Raw genomic sequence first — 23,212 nt, 5'->3', positions numbered from 1 at the left:
TACAGCTCCCAGCAGGCAGCGCGGCGCGGCCTCCCCTCCCGCTTCCCCTCGGCGCCGCGTCGTTGCGCCCGGCGCCGCGGCCGAGCTCGGTGTCCCAGGGCGGGCGGGCGGCGGCTCCGTGCGCCGGGTCCCGGCATGGCGCCGCAGAGCGCTTCGCCGGGGGGGCGAGGGCCGTAGGTGGGGCCCCGGGGGGACGCGGGGGCGGAGCGGGGAAGGGCCGGCGCGCGGGGATGGCGGGGCCGTGCGGGCGAGACGGGACCGGGCAGAGCCGCTGTGTTGTCTCCCGCAGCTGAGCGCCGGCCGAGGAGCGCCGCCCGCACGGCCCCGCGGATCGCGCAGGCATGGCTCACCTGAGGGACTTCGCCAGCCAGGTAAGGGCCGCCCGCCCTTGGTTCCGGCAATCACGGCTCGGCTTTCTCCCGCAGCCCATCGATCCGCGCTTTGTTCGCTGGCGGCGTTCGCCCGCCGCTCGGGCTGCCCCGGCCTTCCTCTGAGGCGGCTCTGCTGCCGGGCCCCGAGGGGGAGCGGGCCCGGGTGGCGGCGGGCTCACCTCACTGAAGCGCGCGTCGCGGGGATCGGTGCCTGCAGGCTGAGCACGGGGTCAGCGTGTGCTGCCGGGGTCGGCTTCGTGATCCTATCGGCTTCTCCAGCCTCAGCGGCCCCGCGTGATGCTGAGCATTGGGGTGTCGGCCTCGGGGGCTGTAGTACGTCCTGCTGTGGTGGTGGCACGAGGAGGGATGATGTCGTGACTCAGGGCTAAAAGCTGAAGCACAATAACGGTATCAACTTGGGTCATCTTTCTTCTGAGCTCGGCTGTGGGTATGTTTGATGGTTGGTGAGTGTCAGCGCCGAGTACTGATCTCTGGGGAAAAATCTGGGTGTTTTTCTTTAGGTAGAATCAGAAGAGACCCTTAAAGGCCATCTGGTCCAACACCCCTGCACTGAACAGGGACACCTGCAGCTCCATCAGGTGCTCAGAGCCCCATCCAGCCTGACCTTGGGTGTCTGCAGGGATGGGCGCCACCACCAACCTGGGCAACCTGTGCCAATGCTTCACCGCTCCTACTGTAAAAATCTTCTTCCTTATATTATCAGTATCCAGTTTGAATCTTTCCTCTTTTAGCTTGGAACCATTTCCCCTCGTCCTATGACAGCAGACCCTGCTGAAGAGGGTCTCCTTCCTTCTTATAGCCCCCCTTCAGGTACAGAAAAGCTGCTGTCAGGTCTCCCCGGAGCCTTTTCTGCTTTTAGGTGTAGTGCTACAGCACTGAAAGCTTCAGTGGTTTGAGATGATGCTTCCTCCAAACCTTTTCTGGTTTAAAATTGATTTACAATGCATCTCGGTTTGCATGCTGCCTTTCACATACACCATTTCCTCAAAGCACTGGTGGAATTAAATGCAAATTTAGTGCCTGAATGAGTCACAGTGCAGGGAGAGAAATAAAAGGACGAAGGATACTGTCTGCTCAAGGCAGGGAGCTGAGCTCTGTTGGTGCAGAGTGGTTGCTCTGATGCTTTTTTGTAGCATTCAATAATAGGGACAGTCAAAGTTCTGGTTATCTAATCTGTAAGTTAGTTAAATGTCAGGTGCCTTCAGAGTTGGTCATACTGTGATAACTCTGGTGCTGAAATAGGAAAGCAGTATGTGTTACCTATCCCTTCCTTAGGTCCCTCCTGGAAGGCTTGGTGGCACCTCATAATCTGTTTAATTGAGGCTTCCTGGAAGAGCAGTGGGAATTGGCCTGAAGTTCTGTGTAGCAATCGGACAGATCAGTACAGTGGGAAAGGCATTACAACAAAGACATGATGATGGAAGGACTAGCACAATAGAAAGGTGCTGTAAAGGAAGGGAAGAAGATTGCTCACCTGAATTAGAAGATTCTCTGTTTGCAGAGGAAAACTTCACCAAGGAGGAATCTCCAGAAGAAGAACCTTTCCTAGTGGCAGTCAGCCCTTAAATGGGGGGTCTAAGAGAGGTGCAGCAAGGCTCCACCCCTTCCTGTCTCACAGCTGAATTGCCTTTACCTGTGCTCCCAGGGCTGACTGAGTCCTTTTCCCAGGTGCTCAATTAGTGGTTCAGGTCAGGATTCAACAGTTCCCATACATTCTGTTAGCCAAGTTTTAAGCAGTGGTGGTGAAGTGCTGTAAAAATTGAGAGACTATAGGACTTGGATTGGGATGTCAGGGCCTTGACTTGTCTTGGATTCCTTATCTGGTGATGTGCTAGGTTACCTCAGGCAGATCTGCTTTATCTCAGTGCCCCTGCCTCCCTGCCCAGGCCAGCTGGGTGCTCTCTTCTCTTCGTTGACCTTTGCTGTGTACATACAGCGCAGTGGGCCTTTGTTGGGAGCTCTACCCTCTCGATGATGTATTTGCACTGCAGCCTTTAAAGCTCCGAATCCAGCTGTGTTTCCAGTTCTGTTGTTCCTTTAGGCAACCTTGAGAAAGCCTCTCAAGTTCTCTGGCTAATGCTTTCTTACCCTGAAGCAAAACAACGCTATCAGTGAAGCAGGCTGGGAGTCTCAGACAACAGATTATATATGTGTTTCATACTTGAGGTTCAAAGTGTTGAACAGGAATTTCTCTTATACTCCTGATGCTGGAAACCGTCTTGGGTTCAGCAGCTGAAGAGGAACACGCTCTCATTTCATAGAGACAGGGAAGTTTCAAAGAGATTAGATCCTGTTTGGCACATTACTGGTGGATCATCCTCGTCCTTCTTACACTTGTTTTCTTTCTGTGTGTACAAACAAGATAGTGCCCTGTGTGCTGTCCAACTGTGAGCCATCTCTAGTGTCTGACTGCACTCAATGGGGAGAAACAGCATAAGGCCTTCTGCTCCAGAACTGCAATGTAACACAAGCAGTCAGAAAAAAGGTGCAGTGAGGTGCTCATCCCTTGAAGGCTTTATACACTGCAGCACAACAAGGAGTAGCAGTCAGTTCTTCTGGCAGTGACCCAGAGCTCTGCTCTGCAGCCCTGGTGGGGACTGTGAACATTAAAGAAAATGGGAAGCTCTTGAGTTGGCCAACAGTTGCAAAGCTGGCAGGTGGTAATGATGTGCGTTGGGTTATCCGTGACTGTTTGTGCAGGTGTGAGTTATTTCATCTGCCTTCTGTGCATTTCTACTAATGAAGTTTCTCTGGTGTGTTTGTAGCTTTGCAGGGCAGTTCTCTGACAAAAAGACTGATGCTGAGATCAGTGGGTATTTAGAAAAGGGACAGGTTCTGCTTTTTATGACCCCTCATCGCAGTGCTCCACAGGAGCAGATTTACTGGGGCAGGAGCAAGTCAGGCTACACAGAATGTGTTATTCTGCTCCCCTATATCCTGCCTCAGCGTGGCACAGGGCATACTCTCACCCTGTCACCTAAGGGCTTTGAAGCATTTCCAGATCAGTTTTGAAGTGTGAGCTACAGCAAGGTAAATCTAGCACCTATAATTGAACAGTTCTGGCCTCATTCCTTCTTCTCACTCAACAGGATTTCCAGGTGCATTCCGGTCAAGGATACAGAAGGATAACCAAATATCAGAGTCGTATTGCTTTCTTGAGTTCCTTGGGCCAAGTTTTCTTGTGCTTGTCGTGGTCTGTCTCCTCTACCACCCCTGCCTGAGCTGCTTTGTTCCTCAGAAAGCATGATAAACCTACCTCAAAGTATAGACGCTTGTTCAGGAAGCTGCCCGTGATGACAGAGCCTGCAACACAGACTGCTGGCTGTCCCAAAAGCTGCCTGCAGCAGCCAGTGCTCCTCTGTTTCATGTCCCATTCTTGAAGCGTTACATCCTCAATTCCTTGTTGTGCCACGCAAGGCTGAGGAGGGAAGCAGTAGCTCATACCTTGTCCTTTCTTTTCTCGTGGGAAAATGATCCAGGTAGGAGGAGAGGGAGGTTTCCTTGCAGGCTTGCTGCCCTGCAGAATGTATGCTGAGCCAGGTGCTGCTCAGAGATGGTTCTCTTTCTCTCCTTGGTGTCTGGCTGGTGGGATGAGTGGTGTTTCTCCAGTGCAGCAGATGACTGTGAGGCAGTGCCTGGGCCACTTTGCTGCCCCTTCCTGTTAAAGTGACCAGCAGGTGGGAACTGCATGTAGCCAGGCTGTTCCTTTTGCACCACAACTGTTCTTGTGCTGGTTCCTGGCATTTCTCAATCTTCCTTCCCTTCACTCTCTCCAGTCTGTGTTATGTATCTCCAGCTCATTTCCTCTCTGCCTATCCCCTCCAGTCTGTTCCCAGTGCGTTTCTTCAAATACAGCCTGTTTGGGTGTTGCCATGGATGCAGAAGGATATTTGGTTATCTATCTGTATCTTGGACTGGAATACACATGGAAATCCTGTTGAGTGAGCTGACTGTGAAGCTTACTCCCTACAGCAATGTGCTGGGTGCAGAAGGCAAACAACATGTAATGACTGCTTGGTTAATCAGTAAGCAGCAGCCAGGAATTCTGCTAAACCTGGTGTTAGATGCAAAAACACCACCGCCTCGTGCTCAGATAAAATCTCTGCCCAGCTCAAGGTCCTTGCATGGGAGTGGTCCCTCTGGGTGTCGTGTGAGGTGAGACTGAGAAGTTCTGGGTGTGGAGAACTCCCTGTAACCACTTGTCTGCTTCCTGTGGGTCAAGCTGTATTTGCCAGATTTTTTTCTTTTTGTTTAAACTAGGCCTTACTTTAAGGTAGAAAAATTAATCACAAAGAGCCTTTTAATAGCATGAAGCAGAGCAGGCCCTCCTGGTCTGCAGCTGAATGGAATGAAATAGCATCAGGAGATGATTCTTCCTCCCTCTGTTGTGCTTATTCTTATGGAAGAGTTAACTTTGAAGCCCAGCCACTGTTAGTCAGTATTTCTCTGATGGTCATGTCAGTAGCTTCCCAGTTGATATGCTTATCTAATGAGGAAAATACTATTCACTCTTGTGCCAGCTGGAGGAGGCTGTTCCAGAAGCACAGGTCTGCAGATGGGGTGTCCATGTGGCTCCTTCTCTTGTGGTGTGGGCGTAGGCTTCACAGAGTGCTGCTGACCTTCTGAGAGATGCGAGGCTCCATCAGGGTTGGGTCTGCCTGAAAAGCAGGCTGCAGTAAAGGCAGCTGATGGAAATTGGCGTTTGTATTGCTGGAGTATGTCGCCCTCCAAACAAGTAGGGAAGGTGAACATCATTCACATCAGTCACATATTTGAATGTGAGAAGGGAAACATCTTTGTGAACTTCTGATGGCCTCCAATTTGTGCCCATTTTCTCATCCCAGTCTTCAGACAAAGTTTGGTACTGATACACCTCACCTGCCTTTCATTCAGGTGTGGATGAGTCCTTGCTCATGGAGGTCGTTTGGCCCCAGTTTGGTGCCTGCCATTGAGCTGCATGCCACATCAGTCCTATCCCAAAGGAGCTGCTGCCTTCTTAGGAATGGATCCTGCTGACATTTTCTTTTCTGGCCACTCTCCTTTTCCTCCCCAGCTGTGATCTGCAGGGGCAGAGACCCCACGTAAAAGTCTGCTTCAGCTCTCGTCCTGGACATGTTCTTTGATAAGCTTCTGAGCCCATGGAGACCATGGGGGCCTGTGGGCTTCAGGTGAATTCAACAGCACAGCAGACGTGTAGATAGGAGATGCAAGGCCAAAAGATCTGATATACATGGTGCTCTGTGGGCTGCTGAGGGACTTGCTGACTTTTCCCTTCTCTCCCTTCCTCTTTAGCACTCCAGGGTGGATCCTGAGGAACTGTTCACCAAGTTGGAGCGGATTGGCAAAGGATCATTCGGTGAAGTGTATAAAGGGATTGACAACCGCACCAAGGAGGTGGTTGCTATCAAGATTATTGATCTGGAAGAGGCTGAGGATGAAATTGAGGACATTCAGCAGGAGATTACGGTGCTCAGCCAGTGTGACAGTCCCTACATCACCCGGTATTATGGCTCCTACTTGAAGGTAGGACAAAACCCTGGCAATTCTCTTGCCAGCAATGTGGGGACTTGATTGGGCTTCTGTAGGATACCACAGCTGGTGATGGTAAACAGCACTGCTCAGGTGCCCAATCCATGGGCGTCGAGTCAGCGTGGCAGCAGGAGCAGCAGTAGCTCTGCCCACTGCACGTATGTGGTTTTCATATGAGGCTGGTCTTTAAGACACTTGCAGAGCATGTGGAAATGAAGTTCCTGGTATGGTCTCAAGAGCAGGCCACTTGAGTGAAGAGCAAACTTGTCACTGAAGAGGCAGATCCCTCCCCCATCTGACCATCCTCAAGAGGAGATTTGTGGAATGCTTTTTGGAAATACCACAGTTCTAAGGTAGTAGCACTGAGGGCTTTATGATTGTAGAAGGATCCAGGCCATCTCTGGAAAGAATAGGAGCCTATCATAATCTTGTGATTGTGATACTTCTTCCCAACCCCTTTTTCTCCCAGGCATAATGCAGCACCAACAACTTTCGGGAATGTGGCACATGGAAGAGCAGTATGCTCTTCTGAGGGGGTATGCCTGTTTCCTAATGCCTAGCTGGGAGCTCAGAGCACTCCTTCCGGTACCCCGCAGCATCCTGGACTTCCTCACAATGAAGCAGTGTTCCCCAGAACCTGAGCTGCCCTCTGAGTAATGCTGCTCATGTCATCACTGCCCTGAAAAGGCCACCAGAGCACCAGATGCTTCCAGTGGATGGCTTGAAACCTCTAAGCCTGTTTCACTTCCACTGCAAGCTAGCCTGCAGGCAGGCGTGGGGCAGCACTTACGAACACATATCAAGGGCTGAAGCTCTCTTGCCACACTCCATACCTTATGAGGGAACAGGAGCAGGGAAGGATGTACTGAAGGGTTGAAGAAGTAATGAAAAGAACAGGGTCTGAGTCGTTGAAGGAGTGGTGGAGCAACGAGGTGATGTTGTTCCCCCTGAAAACAGGTTCAGGAACCCCCAATAGAAGTTTCTAGTGGTGATGCCAGCTGCTGGAGGCATGTGTAATGCTGGCTGTATGGCACAGCAGTCCTTGAGCTCTTTGGATCCCGATTATTCCTTACGTATTTTTCAAAGGCAATCATGCATTTTCTCAGCGTTCTGCCAAAACCACCATGAAAGCTGTGCTTTCGTGGACCCGCTGCTTATCTCCTACCAGAAGCTCAGTCTGGAAATCTCTTCTCAAGGGAGAAAGAAAGTGCCTTGCTGACCATACCCTTCCAACTGGAATCCTGTTAATGTGATCAAAGGCTGCAAAGCTCCCCTGTCATTGGCAAGATGCGCTAGATCTGTTGGAGTGATGCTGAATGGCTCCAGCCTGACAATATGCTTATCTCCCTGGGCTGTGCAGTCTGGTGCCTGCAGTGGTACTAAGCTTGCTTAGGTAGAACTGGAGATAAAAAAAATGGTGGGGGCAGGAGCCAGACCTCTGTTGTCTCTGAGAGCTGTGGCAGGCAACATTTCTTGTGTTGTGCACAGGGGCTGTTCACATCAAGTGTTTTGCTTGACTGCCTGGTCTTAATGCTGTCTTTGCTCTTGGATTGTGCTGTTACTTGCAGGGCACCAAGCTGTGGATAATCATGGAGTACCTGGGAGGAGGTTCAGCCTTGGATTTGGTAAGTATGTGGTAAGCTCTGGGTCCTGACATATCTTGGCTGAAGCCTTGATTTGTGAAATGCCCGTAAGGCAGATGCTGACTTGCTGTGTGATGTCTTTTTGACAGCCCTGTGCCTGAAGGGTAGGCAGTGCAGGGCGGATGTGCTGGTTATGCATATCCCAGGACAGAGGAAATGTTTGTATGGAGTTCAGCTGTTGAAACACAATTCTCCAGGGTGTTCTGTTGCTTTACAGTGGAAAAAAACAGTGAAATGCAATTTGACAGCAGTAAGTTGTTCTTGAGCAACATAAATCCATAGCTTACCTAACTGAAGTCTTCTGCCTGCCAGGAGTTTGTGGTTCAATGCTTGCGTGGCATCAGGCTTGGCAGGGACCTGGCCTACAATTGGGATTTACAGGTGTTAATAATACTGATTGTGTCTAACAAGCTGCCCCAGACTTCAGGGGAACACTCATGCAGAGTAAACACATGGAAAAAAAAGTTCTGCTGTGCTGTATTCTTTCACAGGATTCTGCTTTTCTCTTTGGGACCATAAAGCCTGTTTTTCCAGAAGGAACCAAGGTCATATAGTGAAAACTGCTGAGCCTGCACTGAGGTGGAGGAAGGGTGCTGTAGGGGGACCTTTAATCAACTGAAGGCAGGGCTTGTTTAGAGGAGAACTGATTAAAAGGAGAAAAGATGTGATACAGTGCCCTGTCACTCCACAGCCAGAAGGCAGAAGTTCTCACTGCTGTTGCAGTGGCTGAAATTCAGCTCTTGCGTGCTGACAAAGAGGCTTGATCCAGAGAAACAGATAAGGTGTTCTGTTCACCAGTGTATTTCCAAGCGAGAGCAAGAGATGAGCATCCTGCTGTTTGTCTGGGAAGCCTTTAATAGACTAACAAAAAAGCTTCCAAAGATTTTCCATGTCACGTAACCAGGTGCAAAGTCTGGCATTCTGCTTGTAGAATAAGATGTGCACCAGGCTGTCTGCAGGCGGTGCTTCCTGCTGAATATGATCTGCTTGACAAAGGTTTCCAAGTAACAAATGGAGAGGCTGGAAAATGCAAGTATCACTCACCCTTTAAGTTGTCTTCCTGCCCTTTTTCAGCTAAAGCCAGGGCCCTTGGAAGAGACTTACATAGCTACTATCCTGAGGGAGATCCTAAAGGGCTTGGATTACCTGCACTCTGAGAGGAAGATCCACAGGGACATTAAAGGTAAGAGCAGGGAGCTCAGCTGTTGGGGTATTCCTAACAGAAATTCGGAAGGATGATGCAGAACTAATCTCAGAGGCTTCAGAGACTGTTTCCTAGCGTTGCATTTCTTGTCGACTTGCTTGTTTCTGAATCTGGTTCCTCTCATTTTATTGCAGCTCATGTTTTTGTCGTCTTCAGGGGGTAGTGCAAAAATAAGGATCTGTAGCTCTTCTCTGACACTTGTAGTTTGGATGGACACAGGGTATTAAAGTGAAGGAGTCAGCAAATGGTGTGCTCAAATATCAGCTGGCTGTTAGGTCTGGGTATTTGCTTTTCTGATGGATGCCAAGGCATGTGCATGCTGGTTATCGTGATGAAGCGAAGACTTAACTGCGGTGGTGTCCTCAGGCAGGGTTCATAGCCCAGGAAAGTCAGGGCTGCATGTGTCCTCTTGTCCTGATTGTTGTGGCTGCTGGCCCTGTGCAGTGCAGAGAGGTCTGGCACCTGCCTCCCAAAGAAGAGTCTCACATCGGGCGCAGAGCATCAAAGGACAGCAGGAGGGCAGTGCTGGATGCTCACTGCCTGACCCTCTGCAGGAGGGCATGTGAACAAGCGGCATGAGGAAACCTCATGCAGGGAGACACAGAAAGGATTTTGTTGTGTACGTGACACTGCAAGTTTCTATAGCTGCTAGCTCTGCAGTCCTACAACACACCCCCCTCCCCAGAGCCTGAGCAGTGCTGTTTCCTTAAGCTGAGTGAGCGGGAAGTGGTACAAGGCCAGGATGAGTAGGCTGCTTTCAGGGTTCTGCTGTTTAACCTGTACTGAATGCTGCTGAAATGTGAGGAAAAAAAAGTAAAGCCCATTTGAGGTACCTTGGGCCAAGTGCCTCTCACCTATGTGCGTCCAGGAATCACATCTAGTAATCGTGTGGCCCTTCACATCTACTTCTTGTTACTACCACAGAAGAATTCTGTGTTACCCAGCAGAGGTCAGAGCACGGGGATGAGTCTGACACTGGGAATCCAATCTGAGGCTTACATGGAGGCAAAGGGGGGGATGTTGTGGGACGTCCCTTCCCACTGTTTGGTTCTGTGTGGGCTGCAGATGACTCGGGAACTAGTGGACTTAATGCTTATTTGTGTGAACAGCTGCCAATGTGCTGCTTTCGGAACAAGGAGATGTGAAACTGGCTGACTTTGGAGTGGCTGGACAACTGACAGATACACAAATCAAGAGGAACACCTTTGTGGGGACTCCATTCTGGATGGCACCAGAGGTCATCAAACAGTCTGCTTATGACTTCAAGGTGAGCTGGAGCAGGAGGATTGCTTGATGCTGCTGCAGGTAGTGGTAGGGTTAATACAGGGTCTGGAAATGCTGCTTGTAGGGTACTTTCCTATCATTCAGAGTCTGTAGAAGTTTGTCTATTAGTTGTGAAGCATCCTATGTGATCTTATGTGATGAGCCCTTCAGCTGTGCCAAAGTTGCATGCTGCAGAATTCCATGCTGCAAAGTTCCATGTTGTAGAATTGCTCCTTGCTGCTCTGTAGTCACTGTTCTTTGCTCCTCTCTTAGGCAGACATATGGTCCCTTGGAATTACAGCCATTGAATTAGCAAAGGGAGAGCCTCCAAATTCTGACCTCCATCCTATGAGGGTTCTCTTCCTGATCCCCAAAAATAACCCTCCAACACTTGAAGGTCACCACAGCAAGCCCTTCAAGGAGTTTGTGGAAGCCTGCCTCAATAAGGATCCTAGATTTGTGAGTACTGCTGTCCACCTCTGCCTTTGGGTAGAGTATCTGTAATACCCCTGTATGGCAATACTTGCTCTCTACTGAAGTAGTAGTACTGGCAAGAATTGAAGGTGGTACACTTGCATGTTTATTGTACAGAAATGGTTAGATGCAGCTTGCTTTCCTTATTTATTCCAGAGGCCAACAGCTAAAGAGTTGCTAAAGCACAAATTCATCACACGCTACACCAAGAAAACCTCATTCCTAATGGAGTTGATTGACAGATTCAAACGCTGGAAGTCAGAGGGCCATGGAGAAGATTCAAGTTCTGGTGATTCTGACATGTATGTACACATTGCACATGGAGGATGCCCCTTCTATGCCACATGTGCCCCAGGTGCAAGTGACTGAGGTCCTTTTCCCCACCTGGGTTGGAGATCATATCATAGCCAGGAAAACACGAGAGCATCTGCTTTTGTGGCAGTGACTTCTGCCTGAAGAAACAGGCTTGTAGCTCCTGCTTCGATGGAGCCTGGTATTCTAGTCTAGTCTTATCTATGGAACCTGTATACCTCCTGAGTGTAAGGAACCAAAAGTAGTAATGAGAAACATCTAATGTAGTGAAACAGGGCTCTTGTTGCCTGTATTTTATGTGCATTCAGTTATATATATCTCCTTTCAAAGAGCTTCAGGGTTTATAACTGTGGCAATACTTCTATATTTGCATTTGTGGATCACTGTGGGGGGGAGAGCTTGTGACAGTGCATAGATAAAACTGTGTGCAGAGCTGAGGCTTTCTCCTGACCTCCCCCTTTTCGTTGGCAGTGATGGAGACACAGAGGATGGAGACCAGGGCCCAATCTGGACATTCCCACCAACTATTCGTCCCAACTCCTTGAGCAAGCTGCACAAAGGAATGGCACTTCATGGTTCCCAGAAGGTCTGGTTGCCATCTGTTCCTTTAGAAGTGGGCTAAGCTAACACAATCTCATGGGGCTTGGTGAAGCTGCCAGTCATGTCTGTTCTGCCTAAAATTTGCTTTAGTCCAGTATCAAGGCTAGTGCCCCAGAGCTCTCCTCCACATCCTCATGGTAACACGAGCTGTGGTTTTCCTGGGACCTGATGAGGGGACTGCCATTGAGGTGCAGTGAAATTAACAAAGGCTTGGCAGTCTGTGTGCCTGGGGAGCCTTTGCCCGTGCTTGTAACCTTTTTCCTTGTTGTTTTCTAGCCTTCTGAGCCCATCAAGAGGCAACCACGGTCACAGTGTCTCTCCACACTTGTCCACCCAGTCTTTGGGGAGGTGAGTAGGACCTTGGCTCTGCCAACCACTGGGCCATCTTCTGTTGCTAGGGTACCAAAGCTAAGGAGTGACCTACTGCGTGGCCTGTCATAGGTGGACAAAGAAAATGAGTTCTAAAATCCAGTATTTCCTTGCCTTGTGTTCTGGGTGAGGATGTGGAGGTGCAGTGAAAACGGCAGTTATTGATGGGATAATGTCCGTAATTGGATTTCTGAGTGGGTGATGTTTTAAGGGAAGGAGAGAGGAAAATAATCATAATGGAGCCCGCTGGCAATGATCTTTAGCTGCTGTTCCCAGCAGGAGAGTAGAAATGGGGGGTTCTTAAGTAAGAAATACCTTATACAGACACTGTGTGCTGGGATCCAGCGTGCCTTCTCTTGGGGTGCCGGTCACAGAGGCCTTTCCCTGCTCCTTAGGACTTGCTGTTTTCTATATCCTGATGCTGTTCCAGCACAGGGCTCTGCTTTCTCAAGGATGGTCTCTGGACTTTGCACTAGACTTGGGAAAAGAGTTTATGTGGAAAGAGGGCTTACTGCTTCAGGACAAAAAGCAGAGGCTGTTCTGGAAAGCAGGCATTCCATGCTTGAGACAGCACTGCTTAGGAGATGGAGAACTGACAGGCTAGGAAATCTTAGATGTCTGTTCCAATCTTAATGATTCCATGGATTGTGCTGACTGGCCTTTTCCATAGTCCACTGTGCTTGACTGCACAGGTCAGTTCATGAGGCAGAAGGTGCTGCTTGTTTTGCAGCATATTGCTAACCATTTCTCAGTCCTGTCTGTTTAGCAGCCTTCTGGGAAGAGCTGTGAGCTCTTCAAGCCACTGAGTGCACCTGTGGGCTTCTCCTTAGCAGTACCACTGTGCTGATATCAGATGGGAGGTGACGTCTTGGCCTTCCATTTTTGCTTTGGCTCCTTTGCCCCAGGCTTGCTGCCCCTCCTTTTCTTGGGTTAGACTTCCCTGCTGGCCCCACTCATCCCACTGAGCAAAATCAGGAGCATGGGAGGTGCTGGGCTGTCTCTGAAGTAACCTGGCTTCTGTGTACAGTGGCAGGAGGTAGAAAAAAGCTTTTCTCCAAGTCCTGTAGGAGAACTGCTTCTCAGCCAGGTGTGCGCGTTGTTCTTCTAAGTGCTGGCTTCCTACCAACAGCAGCTGCTTCTCACTGCTGCATTAATGCCTCTGAAATCTGCTGAATTGTGATCAGCTCCTTCCATTAAAAGGCTGGAGCTGGGCTTTGTGAATAGAATTTCTAGTGAGACGCTGTTCATGAGCTTGTGTATGGCTGCCTGCATCTTTATTACTGGGTGTTAATATGGAAAGTGACCCACAGCAGGTCGTCAGCACAGGTGTGGGCAATTGCAAGCCATGAAACCCAGCTGCTCCTTCTCAGAGGGGAGAGGTCAGGCTCAGTATTTGGGCCTGGAGGGCTAAGGCATAGTAAGAGCCAGGCCGGATGGCATAGTGCAGCACAGCTCTCTGCCACCTGCTAACCTCCAGAAAGCTGCTCTGCAGCACAGGGCACTGATGTAACACAGCCCACACACAGCAAGCTGAAGGGCTGCAGCCCTGCGTCAGAGCACAGCGGTGGGTGGGCAGCTCCCCTGCGAGACAGCCCCTGTCCCCTCCTGCCTCCAAGGCAGGCAGTCTTTGATCAGGTAATGTCAAACCATTTGTGGTATCCTGCTTTCTGGCCCAGGGAGGAAAGGTGACCTCCAGCAGTCAGGAGGGCTGATACTGCAACTGGAGGCAAAGAGCGGTGGGACTTATGTAAAGCTCCTCAGTTGGCACAGCCTAATTGAGCCAGACAGGGGTTAGCTGGCAGGTACTGCTTGTTCTACAAAAGGGGCTGATTTTTGCACAGCACACTGCATCCTGGTGTGCCAGGGAATGAGCTGCAGCATGAGCCGCTTACATAGTAATGGTGGGAAACTTACAGAGAATGTGACCGTGCATTTCCAGTGGCAGACTGCTCCGGGCTCAGCATCAGCAACATGTTGAGGTTTCTGTGATGTAACTGAATGACGAAGGCGTAGCCGTTTCAAATGAACAACTGGGATCGTGCACAAGGAGACTTGAACTTGCTGAGGCCCACTGAGAGTGTCCTAAAAATGCTAAATGCAAGCAGAGGCTTTATATGTTGGCCCTGCTGTGGGCTTTATTCCCCCATACTCCCAGGGAAAGCTCTCTTCTGGAGTGATTGAAGTGGTGACTAAATTCAGGTGCTGTAGCGTTTTCAACCTTGCCTGTCCAGAAGCCTCTGGTGTGTGTCTGGGTGCTGGGCTGTCCTCAGCAGCAAAGTGATTGTACCAGTTATATGCCAATGTTTTTTCAGGGCTATTGATCCAGCACTAGTATCATTTAGGATGCTTAGCTGCACATCAGAGCCTGTTCTGTAAGGCATTCAATTGATGTTATCTTCCTGACCTACAAAAAGGATGTTTTGAAGGATGTGGGTGCCCTCCTGCACCTTCCTGGAGTCTTCCTACAAGGGAAAGGGACTTGATGTCTGCACTGCTTGACAGGTGCTCCCTGCAGTGAGCTAAGGAGCTAACATGCTATTCTTGGGTTGCAGCTTAAAGATAAGCACAAGCAGACTGGAGGCAATGTGGGAGCTATGGAGGAGCTGGAGAACGCCTTCAGCTTGGCGGAGGAGTCCTGCCCTGGCATCTCTGACAAACTGATAGCACACATGGTGGAGCGGGTACAGAGGTGAGTGAGGGTCCTGGGGGCAAAGGTGGGTGCCAGCAGGGCAGGGCTGGCAGCAAACTGCACTGCTGTTGCACTCTGCAGCTATGGTCAGGTGTGGCGCTGAGCAGTCCTGACATCAAAGGCAATAAGATGCTGTCAAGGGGGGAAAAATAGTCTTAGATATGGAGGACTGAAAACACTGGCCTTCCTTATGGCCTTGTTACCAAGTCATTACAGCTTTCAAGCAAATACGCTGTGGGTCTGTTCATACAGACAGCATCTAACAATCACAGCAGGAAAGAGCACTCTGGCTGATTCACAGAGGTTACAGGATGTGTCCTGGTGATGCTTTCAAAGGTTTTAGCCCCCAGCTGAGTAGAGGGATGCTCACAAATGTACTTTGGATGACTGAGGGTCAGCTACTTTGGTATCATTCACTGCGAGCAGCCTGTAATTGGCAGTGTAAGCACGACACTTCTTTGAAGGCTTGTAAAGCCTCAGAGCCCCTGGTTTATTTCTGCTGTGTAACGATGGTGCTCAGAACTTCTTGTTAGTCTCAATGGAATCACCAAGTGACTTAACAGGCTGCTCAGGAGAGGTGGTGGAGTCTCCTCCTCTGGAGACTGGCAATACCTGCTGGGCCGCCTACCCGTGCACCCTCCTGTAGGGAGCCTGCACTGGATGATGTCCAGAGGTCCCTTCCAGCCTCTGCAATTCTTGGCTGTGTTCTTGAAGCGTTGGGTCTTCCTTTCAAGACTGACAGCTTTATCTAGAGGATGGATAGAGGCAATCAGAGGCAGCCTCACCTCTGCCCATAGGGTGCTGGTTGGGCTGTGCATGCCTCCCGCAGGTGAGCCTGTAATGTGGCAGCAGTGTCCTGTTCCTCCCCGTTCTTTTCATGCAGGTTTTCACACAGTCGGAACCACCTGACCTCTGCCCGCTGATGCATACATTCCCTGCTGCTGTTCTGAGAGGGGGAAGGATTTTTTCCAGCTTCATAAGAACTACATCTCTAATCCAGACCACTGTCTGCTGTTGGATATAACATTGTGTTACGGACTCCAGGACATTTCAGAGCCTCCATATTACACGTGTTTCCATGATGACCCAGGGTGAGGTTTGCAATGCAAGTACAATTTAGACCTTTTACAGAACCCAAGATGGGTGGTCTAATTGTTTTTACAATGTAATCAACGCGGTTTTTAATTGTTTCCCTATGGATGTATCCATTTTGGCTTGGTTTGATTCCCACTGGTAAATGGCTGCCTGCTGGAGAAGGGGGAGGCTCTCCTCTATTCGGCTGTGCGCGTTTCAAAGGTGAGCCTGATGGGTTCAGCCTCCCACCCTTCCTACAGAAGTGTTTGTGAGCTGTAATATGTGAGTGCAGGTATGTTTGTAAGCTCTACGTGCACTACAGCCTCTGAGAAAGTTAGAACAGCTCCTTGGATGTTCTGGAGGATTTTTTCAACTCCTTCACACACTAGTAAAGAAAAGCTTTTGACTCTAGCAGCAGGCAAAGTAAAATAAGTAGGCTGCTGCTGCTCTTCCCTAGCTTGTTGCACGGGAGGATGGGTTTGCTGACTGCTTCTTTTTTGGCTCTGGGACATCGTTTTGCATTGGGCGTTGGTTCATGTGATGCAGGCAACGGCGGAACTCGCCTTGGGTCTCCAGGGGCTGGGAGGGGCCAGTGGTTATGTTTGGTGTGGGAGCTGCTGGGGTTTCTTTCCCGGGTGCTTTCTGCAGCTGAAGGCTCCATACTCAGCTTTGGGCAGGCCTCACCTCTGAGCTCAGTAGACAGCTGCACGTGCCCAAACCTTGCAGAAGGATTAAAAAGAAGGGAGAGGAGAGGGAACACAGCAGCCCACAGCCAATAGTGAGGGCTTCGGTTCTTCCAAGGGCAGGTTGGCACTGCGCAGCAGATCCTGGGGCAAGATGCCTGTCCTCTGCAGAAAGATGAAGGTGGGATGACTGGCAGCAGTGGCATCCATGTGCTGGGGGTGGGCGTTTCCAAAACCACTCTAGGCCTCTTTCTCCATCTTCTTAATTGAACCTTCTGGCTCTTCTTTCTGCTTGGGCTGGGAACTGGCTGGAGCCAGGGCTCTGCTCTACCTGTCAGGCTGGGGTGGTGGTTGCTGGCAGAGACTGAAACATCCACGGCTGCGGTGCCTGCTTAAAGGTGCGCTGGCAGGGCCATCCCAATGAGCTTTGCTTCCTGTATAGTACTAGTTTATAAAGCTGCTTTTTAATTGAGGTTGATATAATCTATACTGTCAAGGTCTAGAAAAATAGACTTAGGATAATAACTTCTGATAGCCGGTTGCTTAGCAATCTGCTCACTAATTGTAAAGATATTCCCATTAAGTCAGCAAGACCTTAGATACCCAGATCTTTCTGTCTGAGTGTTTGTGTGAATGATGTGGCTCACCCCAAAGCCACTGAGAACAAAAGCTGCGGCTGTTCAGCGTTTTTTAAAGGAGAGATAGATAGGCAGAGTGTTAGTGGTAAGGCTTGATTTTTGGTACTTTGATTCAGAGCTGCAGATTGTAAGTGCTGGGCTAAAAGGAGCTCAAAAGGAGCATTCGTTCCCCCATCCCCATGTGCGGTGTTCACTTTAGCTTATGTGGGTCCTTTCCTGTTCCTCTCTGATGGATAAATACGGGCTCAGCACACGCAGCGATCTCATCTGGTAGAGAAAAGGTGCTGCCGCAGGGCGGTGTTTCTCTGGGTGAGCAGCCTTGGAGCCTGTCCTTACAAAGAACACAACAAACCCATTTCTCCCTCAGGAGGAGGAGCTGTCGATGTATAGGCACAGAAGTTACTGAGTTGAAGGCAGAGGCTGCAGTCTAGCAGAAAGGGCTCCTGCTGCTTTAAAATTGCTGTTCATGACAGTAGCAAGTTGTGTCAGTAAGGTACCTTGTGTTATTACTCACATGCACTGCAGTGTAATGAGTACAATTTTGAAAGGAAACAATCCCCACAGACTTTGTCCAGTATCGAAGCAACAATGGTTTTAGTTTTTAAAAGCATTGAAAGGGATCTGCCACTTTCAATAAAGTAACAAAATGAATGAGGTGGGGCGTAACTTTTTATTACCAGGTAAAAAGTGTTGGTTCAACCTGCAGTTTCTTTGCCTTGTGCTTGCTCCCTCCCTGCATCTTCCTGCCCCGTGCTGCTCCTAGCAGTGCCCAGCACTGAGCCAGGCTCCCTCTTAAACCCTTCACAGCACACGTGCAGTGCTCCGCTGCACCTGGCAGGAATAAGAGGCTGAAATCATTTTATATCAAGATGCTATTTACTTCCACAACATAACTCAGCTGGTTATAATATACGTGGTCAATCCACACGTGTTCACCTACGACAGTTAATTGTTAAAATGAAGACACTAATAAATTAAGTACATTTAAATTACACGGGACAATGGTCGTCGCAGCAGTGGCAGTGAAGAGTGGGTCTGCAGTCACCTGTCCTCTCTATAATGCAAATGCCACGTGAGCAGTCTGGGAAACCTCTCTTACAGCCCCGCCCTGCCCCCAAAGCATTGTAGACCATAATCTAAAGTCCTGGAGAACACAACCTCTGTGCTTCTCACGTTCACAGGGATCCCAGCAATCCTCCATCCACACAACACGCAGCACGTTCCTTTTTCTTGCACTGCTCCAACTCATGGGTCCTTTTTCTACTCCCAGAACACCGAAATAAAAGCAGGATACCTAAAGCCCCTCAAAACCACATCCAACAGCATTTGACAGCGTTTACCTTATTTCAGTCCCGTGGAAGCAACCAACTGTGACAGCTTTGCAAAAACAACAAACCGCAACCGTGTCAGCGTTAATACAGAGGTTTAATGGAGTCCTGGCACGCTAATGCTCCACCTGGAATCCAGTGACCTTTACACCTTCACGAGAAATGGAAGATGGTTCCCACTCGATATTTAAAGGTAAGAAAAGGGATTCTCCAAAGTCTTTACATGACACAGAAGCACAAGCAACAGTGACTTTCCGAGAAGCTCGTTCTCCTAGATTGCTTTAAATGCCTTGAAAATGTCATTCACACAAGGGTGAAGTGTTTGCCATCCCATGCCTTAAGTAACGCCTACAACAGGATAAAGGAACTCCGGAGCTGTGATATGAGACTAGTAAGTGACCCTCTCAGCATGCACCATAGCAGAGTTCAGAGGAGAAACCACACACCCCACCTGCACCAACCCGCAGCGCGCTGACAACATTCAGCAGCTCAGCAGAGGTTCACACTTCCCCTGGAAAATCGTTGCCTTGGCAGCCTCTGAGTAGCAGAACTGTTCTGCAAGAGCTGCTGTTTCTGTTCAAAATGTACTCGTTATGCTAATACATCTGTGGGACCCTGTTAGTCTAAGGCCTGCAAGCCAGCTGACATGGACAGCTGTGGGACCGTGGCTGGAGCCAGCCGTGAGCATTGGGGAAGGGAACTCCTGGGAGCCAGCAAGCCTGCTGCCAGCAGCTGTGAACCACTCACACCCCAGCAGCTGCTGCTTTCCCCCATGTATGCTGACCATCCGGTCAAAATGTGAAAAAAAGGTGGCATTTGCCACCTTCGGGGCAGGCAAGGGCATTACTGTACAGATACAACTGGAGCAGTACACCTTCCACAAGGTGTACGTGCCAAAGCTCTGCAGTTGTTAGATTCTCTCTAAGTAGGTTCAACTGGAGCAGTCGTGACCCTCTCCCACACCCCATTTGGAGTGGGCTTGATCCCTGTCTGCAACTCCCAAGCTCTCCCGTTCCATACCAGGTAGAAATGAGCCTCCTGGTTCTCTGCTTTATCACCTCCCCAGACTCCTGCTTCCACCTGCCTCTTAGCGATGGTTATGGCAGAGATCCAGCTCTGCTCCCTTCAGTCCGTGTGCCGATCCTTCTCGTCCTTCGGAAGCAAAAGGCTCGACCTGGCTGGGGAGCTGGTGGCCCTCTTGATCACCTCCATCCACCTGGGAAAAGAGAAGGAACAGGGCAGTAGGAGTGTTCAGCCCCTCCCTCACCAACACAAGCTCATGCTTCTGTTACGGCTTGTATTACTCTCACCGAACCTCGCAGACAAGTGCTTTCCACCCTTCTTTCTTCCACAATTTATTTTTAAAGGGAAATATTTATTCTGTTTTAGCAAATGAGCTGGTTCTTCAAATGAATGCTTGAGTTGTGGCAAATAGCCTGCAAACGTGCTTGCCTGCTCAAGAAACAGCTCTACAATGCTCTGAGCTCGAGAGCTCTTATTAGAGCACCTTGTGTTCTCTCAGAACTGTACACAAAGTATTTATGCATGGAGGACAGGCTGGCAATACTTCCCTAAGTCGTGTAGATTGCTTTTCTTAGAAGAAACAACTTGCTTATATGGAAAAAAAGCAACAACGGAGAAAGCAAGACAAACATCAACACTGGATTAGATCGAAGCTGCTGTGTGATTGAAGACTGAAGAGCACAACTCCTCTCTCTCAGGTAGCTGCTGTGTGCTGCTTCCCAAGGAAGGGAAAGCAAATGGTGCTTTCCAAAAAACCAACCCTGCAAGGCACAAAGCAGCATGAGGGTTTTGAACAGCTCCAGACCCCTGGGACAGAGCAGAGCCTACTGCCCTTGGTATTACCGCAGCCTTCCCCTGTAAGAGGATGCTTCTGCTTACGGGCAGGAGGGGAAGGAAACTTTAGTGGCAGTATGCTGGGTGTTCTGTACAGTCCCTCAGAGCAGGATGCAGTGGGGAGCAAAGACAGGGCTCTGCATTGCAACCAGTGAATTAGCAGTGTGCTACATACCGAGAAATAAATACGAAGAAAGCATAAAATTACCTCTCAAAGGTGTATTTGCTCTCGGCCCTGAAGAAATACACGTGGGATTTGAACTGCAGCTTGAAGACATAATCCTTCTGAATGCCATCCGCCTCCACGGGGGAGCTGACCACGTAGCCGAGCAGTGGGAGGCTGGCCAGGGGATAATCGTCCTGCAACAGCCCAACAGCACAGCCTGAGCAGCAGGCAGCCTGCACACCGCCAGTGCCAGCCAGGCCATCGGGACTGCCCTGCTGTACTGTGCTGCTGGGGGGTTTGTGGTTTTGCTTAGGAAGGAATGGAGGAGGAGCTGCCTTTATCTCCCGTGAAGCCTGTGGTGGATGCTAACATCTCCCCCACTCCCTGCACCGCACTCACAAAGTGCTGCTCCTGTCTCTGCTGCCCCCTGGGCTCCCCGCTTCCCCCTCCTCGCTGTGTCTGAAATTCCAAGCATGGCCCTACAGGAACATTAAGACATCGTTCCCCAGAGAAGCATGCCCTAGGGAAACATGGATAAAATAAAAAGGTTTGGGGATTAATAAGATGAAGAGGCACACGTTGCACTGCACAGCTTGTTACAAAGCCGGGCACTGCGAGCACCACGGGCAGGCAAACTCCTGCTGCCTGTGCAACTGGTGACTGTGCTGCAGCCCCAGGTGAGAAACAGACCAAAGGCTGCTCACTCACTGAGCTCCATTAGTCAGGGCGTTATGACGTCCTTCCTCCCAAATGCACAAGATAAGAACTATTAACAAATCCTTATCAAATCCTCCAAGAAGGGCCTGTGGCCCTACAGAGACCTGGCTTCATTAAGTGCTACCAACCATTCACCTGCTGCTCTCCTTCAGATTGCAAGGAGAGGCACCTGGAGCTGAAAGCAAAGGGTCTCCAGATTCAGCCCAGCCCCTAAACATCAGCGCACGGCCGTGTGCTCACCTGGTGTGTTTTGTAGAAGAACAGGCAGAAGTTGGTGAAAACGACCCAGAGCTTCTGCCAGCCATTGCTGTTCTTGAACTTCCTCAGCAGGTACCCAGAGAGCTGGTTCTGGCAAGAACAAACAGAAGGCTGCCGTGAAACCACTGACTGCTGTCCTCGAGAGAAAGTCAGCTGCTGCAGTCAGAAACCCCGAGCCCTCTGATATAACTGCTCTGCCTCCAACAGCCCCTATTCCCATGTTTTAAATGGCCTCCTACACACTACCTCACAGCAGTGAGGCACTGCACAGCTGCCCAGGGAGGTGGGGGTCTCTACCTGGAGGTGTTCAGAGCTGTGGAGATGTGGCACTGAGGGACGTGGGCAGTGGGCACGGTGGGGTGGGCTGGGGTTGGACCTGGGGATCTTAGAGGTCTTTTCCAACCTTAGTGATGCTATGATTACATACGGTGACTGGATCCATCTTCAGCTGAGCAGTTCTGCGCACAGCTGAGTTCAGCTCCACAGTGCATCCCACTAATATGGAGTTGGTTTAAGTGCTCACTGGCTCTCAGTGTTCTGCCAGGCAGTGCACAGCAGTGCAGCCCTGACTCATCTCTATGGCCAGCCCTGTCTTCTGCAGTCTGTAGCCAGGAAACAGCGACAGCCACAAGGGCATTCATCCCTTTATTCACCTTTTTTCACTCCCTTTTTTTTTTTAAACATGAAAAAAAAAAAAACAAACCCAAAAACAAGAGGAGGAGGAAAAAACAGAGGAGAAACAAAGATGATGAAAGCCAGAGCTGTGGACAGAACACAGCAGCTGTGCAAAGCCAAGCCCCAAAGGGAAGCAGCCTGCAGGGGAGTGCTACGTGGTCACTGCTGCGCCCCAGGGTCAGTCCCCAGCATCTGTGCCACGGGGCAAGGAAACCCACGGCACTGAATGAAGGCAAATGGGTCATCATTAGAGAGAAAGACAGCACACACACTGCAGAGCTACGCAAAGAACCCTTCTGAGGCGCAGAAATAGGAGGAAATCCCGCATCAATGATCAAATGAGGCAGCATCACAACCGCTGCTGGCTGAACCTCATGCTAACACAACACGGGGGTTCACCGAGCGAGAAGTCAGCTTCACTTGGCATCCCACAGCTCCTCCCACCAGCACAGAACTTGAGAGGGTTTTTACCTGGATCATGCACAGGTAATCAGAGAGGGACAGGCTCTGGTTCCGGTACCAACAAACATGGGTGATTGTGTTGGGCCGTTGGGCCTGACCCAGCAAATAGCGAGGAGGAAGCTCTGGAGAAACAGCAAGAGAGCAGAAAACTGAGCAGAGAAAAGGGGGAGAGAAAGAGAAAAACAGAACGTTAGGATGAGGAAAGTGATGCCACAGAAGCGTCTGTTAAAGGGAAATGGATTGTGAACAAAGTGATGGTGTTAGAACACGGAATGGAACGAGGCAAGAAGGTGCTGGAAGAACTCACACGTTAAGCCCCAGAGCCTGTGGTGGGCAGGTTGCATTATAAGGACATAGAAGAACAATTATGCGTCCTTCCCAGGTATACTATCATGGAAAGGAAAGCTTTCTTTCCTCCAATAGAAACCGCTTTGCTGGCTGAGGTGTCCAACTTCCAGACCCTGAGCCAACATAACACTGTAGGACCTCCTTACTGACCGGTACACGACATCCACTGTGAAAACCCAGAAGCTTCAGAGCCCAGCTTCAACACCTTCCATTCAAGTGCCCTAACTGCAGGGCCAGGAAGGTACACACACACAGATGCAGCCCCCTGACTCACTGCTGTTTGGCTAGCAAGGGACCTTCTTTTTCTCTTTATGGCATTTAGGATATTTCCCATTTCTGAAGATCTTCCAAGCACGCCAGCCTCCAGGAAGGTTCCTACCCAACGGGCCCCGCTAAGTGCCATCTAAAGCATGCCTGAGGTGCAGCTGCCAGCAGCACACCGAGCAGACATCTGCCTTAGAGGCTGCAGGACCGGCACCAAAACGTGCCAGCAGCGCCGCATGGAGCCACGCCGAGGGCTGAGGGCCAGAA

At 50.1% G+C, this 23,212-nt stretch overlaps 2 protein-coding genes and 1 long non-coding RNA gene across 12 annotated transcripts in view; 1 reads left to right on the top strand and 2 right to left on the bottom strand.

Annotated features, from left to right (window-relative positions):
* The first annotated feature begins 61 nt into the window (after positions 1-61).
* STK25 (serine/threonine kinase 25) lies at positions 62-17,513 on the top strand. 2 transcript variants are annotated; one of them, NM_001396089.1, is made up of 12 exons: positions 62-177; positions 290-371; positions 5,685-5,915; positions 7,490-7,546; positions 8,639-8,747; positions 9,878-10,035; positions 10,305-10,490; positions 10,662-10,807; positions 11,289-11,403; positions 11,694-11,765; positions 14,339-14,475; positions 15,359-17,513. In NM_001396089.1, exons 2-12 carry the CDS (start codon positions 342-344, stop codon positions 15,396-15,398), a joined length of 1,281 nt encoding a protein of 426 aa, NP_001383018.1. In that variant the 5' UTR covers positions 62-177; positions 290-341; the 3' UTR covers positions 15,399-17,513. The 2 variants fall into 2 exon arrangements, with proteins under 2 accessions (NP_001383018.1, NP_989705.2); NM_204374.2 differs by having other exon boundaries at positions 62-371.
* Positions 349-4,368, bottom strand: LOC107051860. The gene is made up of 2 exons (XR_001463804.4): positions 1,867-4,368; positions 349-763 (listed from the first exon to the last, which is right to left on the bottom strand). It is a non-coding gene; the product is annotated as an uncharacterized LOC107051860 (long non-coding RNA).
* Positions 17,514-18,276: 763 nt separating the features above from the next.
* Positions 18,277-23,212, bottom strand: part of FARP2 (FERM, ARH/RhoGEF and pleckstrin domain protein 2) — a 59,054-nt gene continuing 54,118 nt past the window's right edge. For 7 of the 9 annotated variants that reach the window (XM_015277082.4, XM_015277080.4, XM_004937019.3 and 4 more), the window contains exons 25-27: positions 21,179-21,286; positions 20,264-20,415; positions 18,277-19,414 (exon numbers count right to left, since the gene is read on the bottom strand). In XM_015277082.4, coding sequence (XP_015132568.2) covers positions 19,324-19,414; positions 20,264-20,415; positions 21,179-21,286 — 351 coding nt within the window. In that variant the 3' untranslated portion in view covers positions 18,277-19,323. Of the gene's footprint in view, positions 19,415-20,263; positions 20,416-21,178; positions 21,287-22,342; positions 22,483-23,212 lie in introns of those variants that run through there. The other 2 variants (XM_046898547.1, XM_046898548.1) reach the window with 2 other exon arrangements.

This window comes from Gallus gallus, chromosome 9 (assembly GCF_016699485.2).
Source record: "Gallus gallus isolate bGalGal1 chromosome 9, bGalGal1.mat.broiler.GRCg7b, whole genome shotgun sequence".
Classification (NCBI taxonomy): Eukaryota; Metazoa; Chordata; class Aves; order Galliformes; family Phasianidae; genus Gallus; species Gallus gallus.
This window is presented reverse-complemented; position numbering and strand designations above follow the sequence as displayed.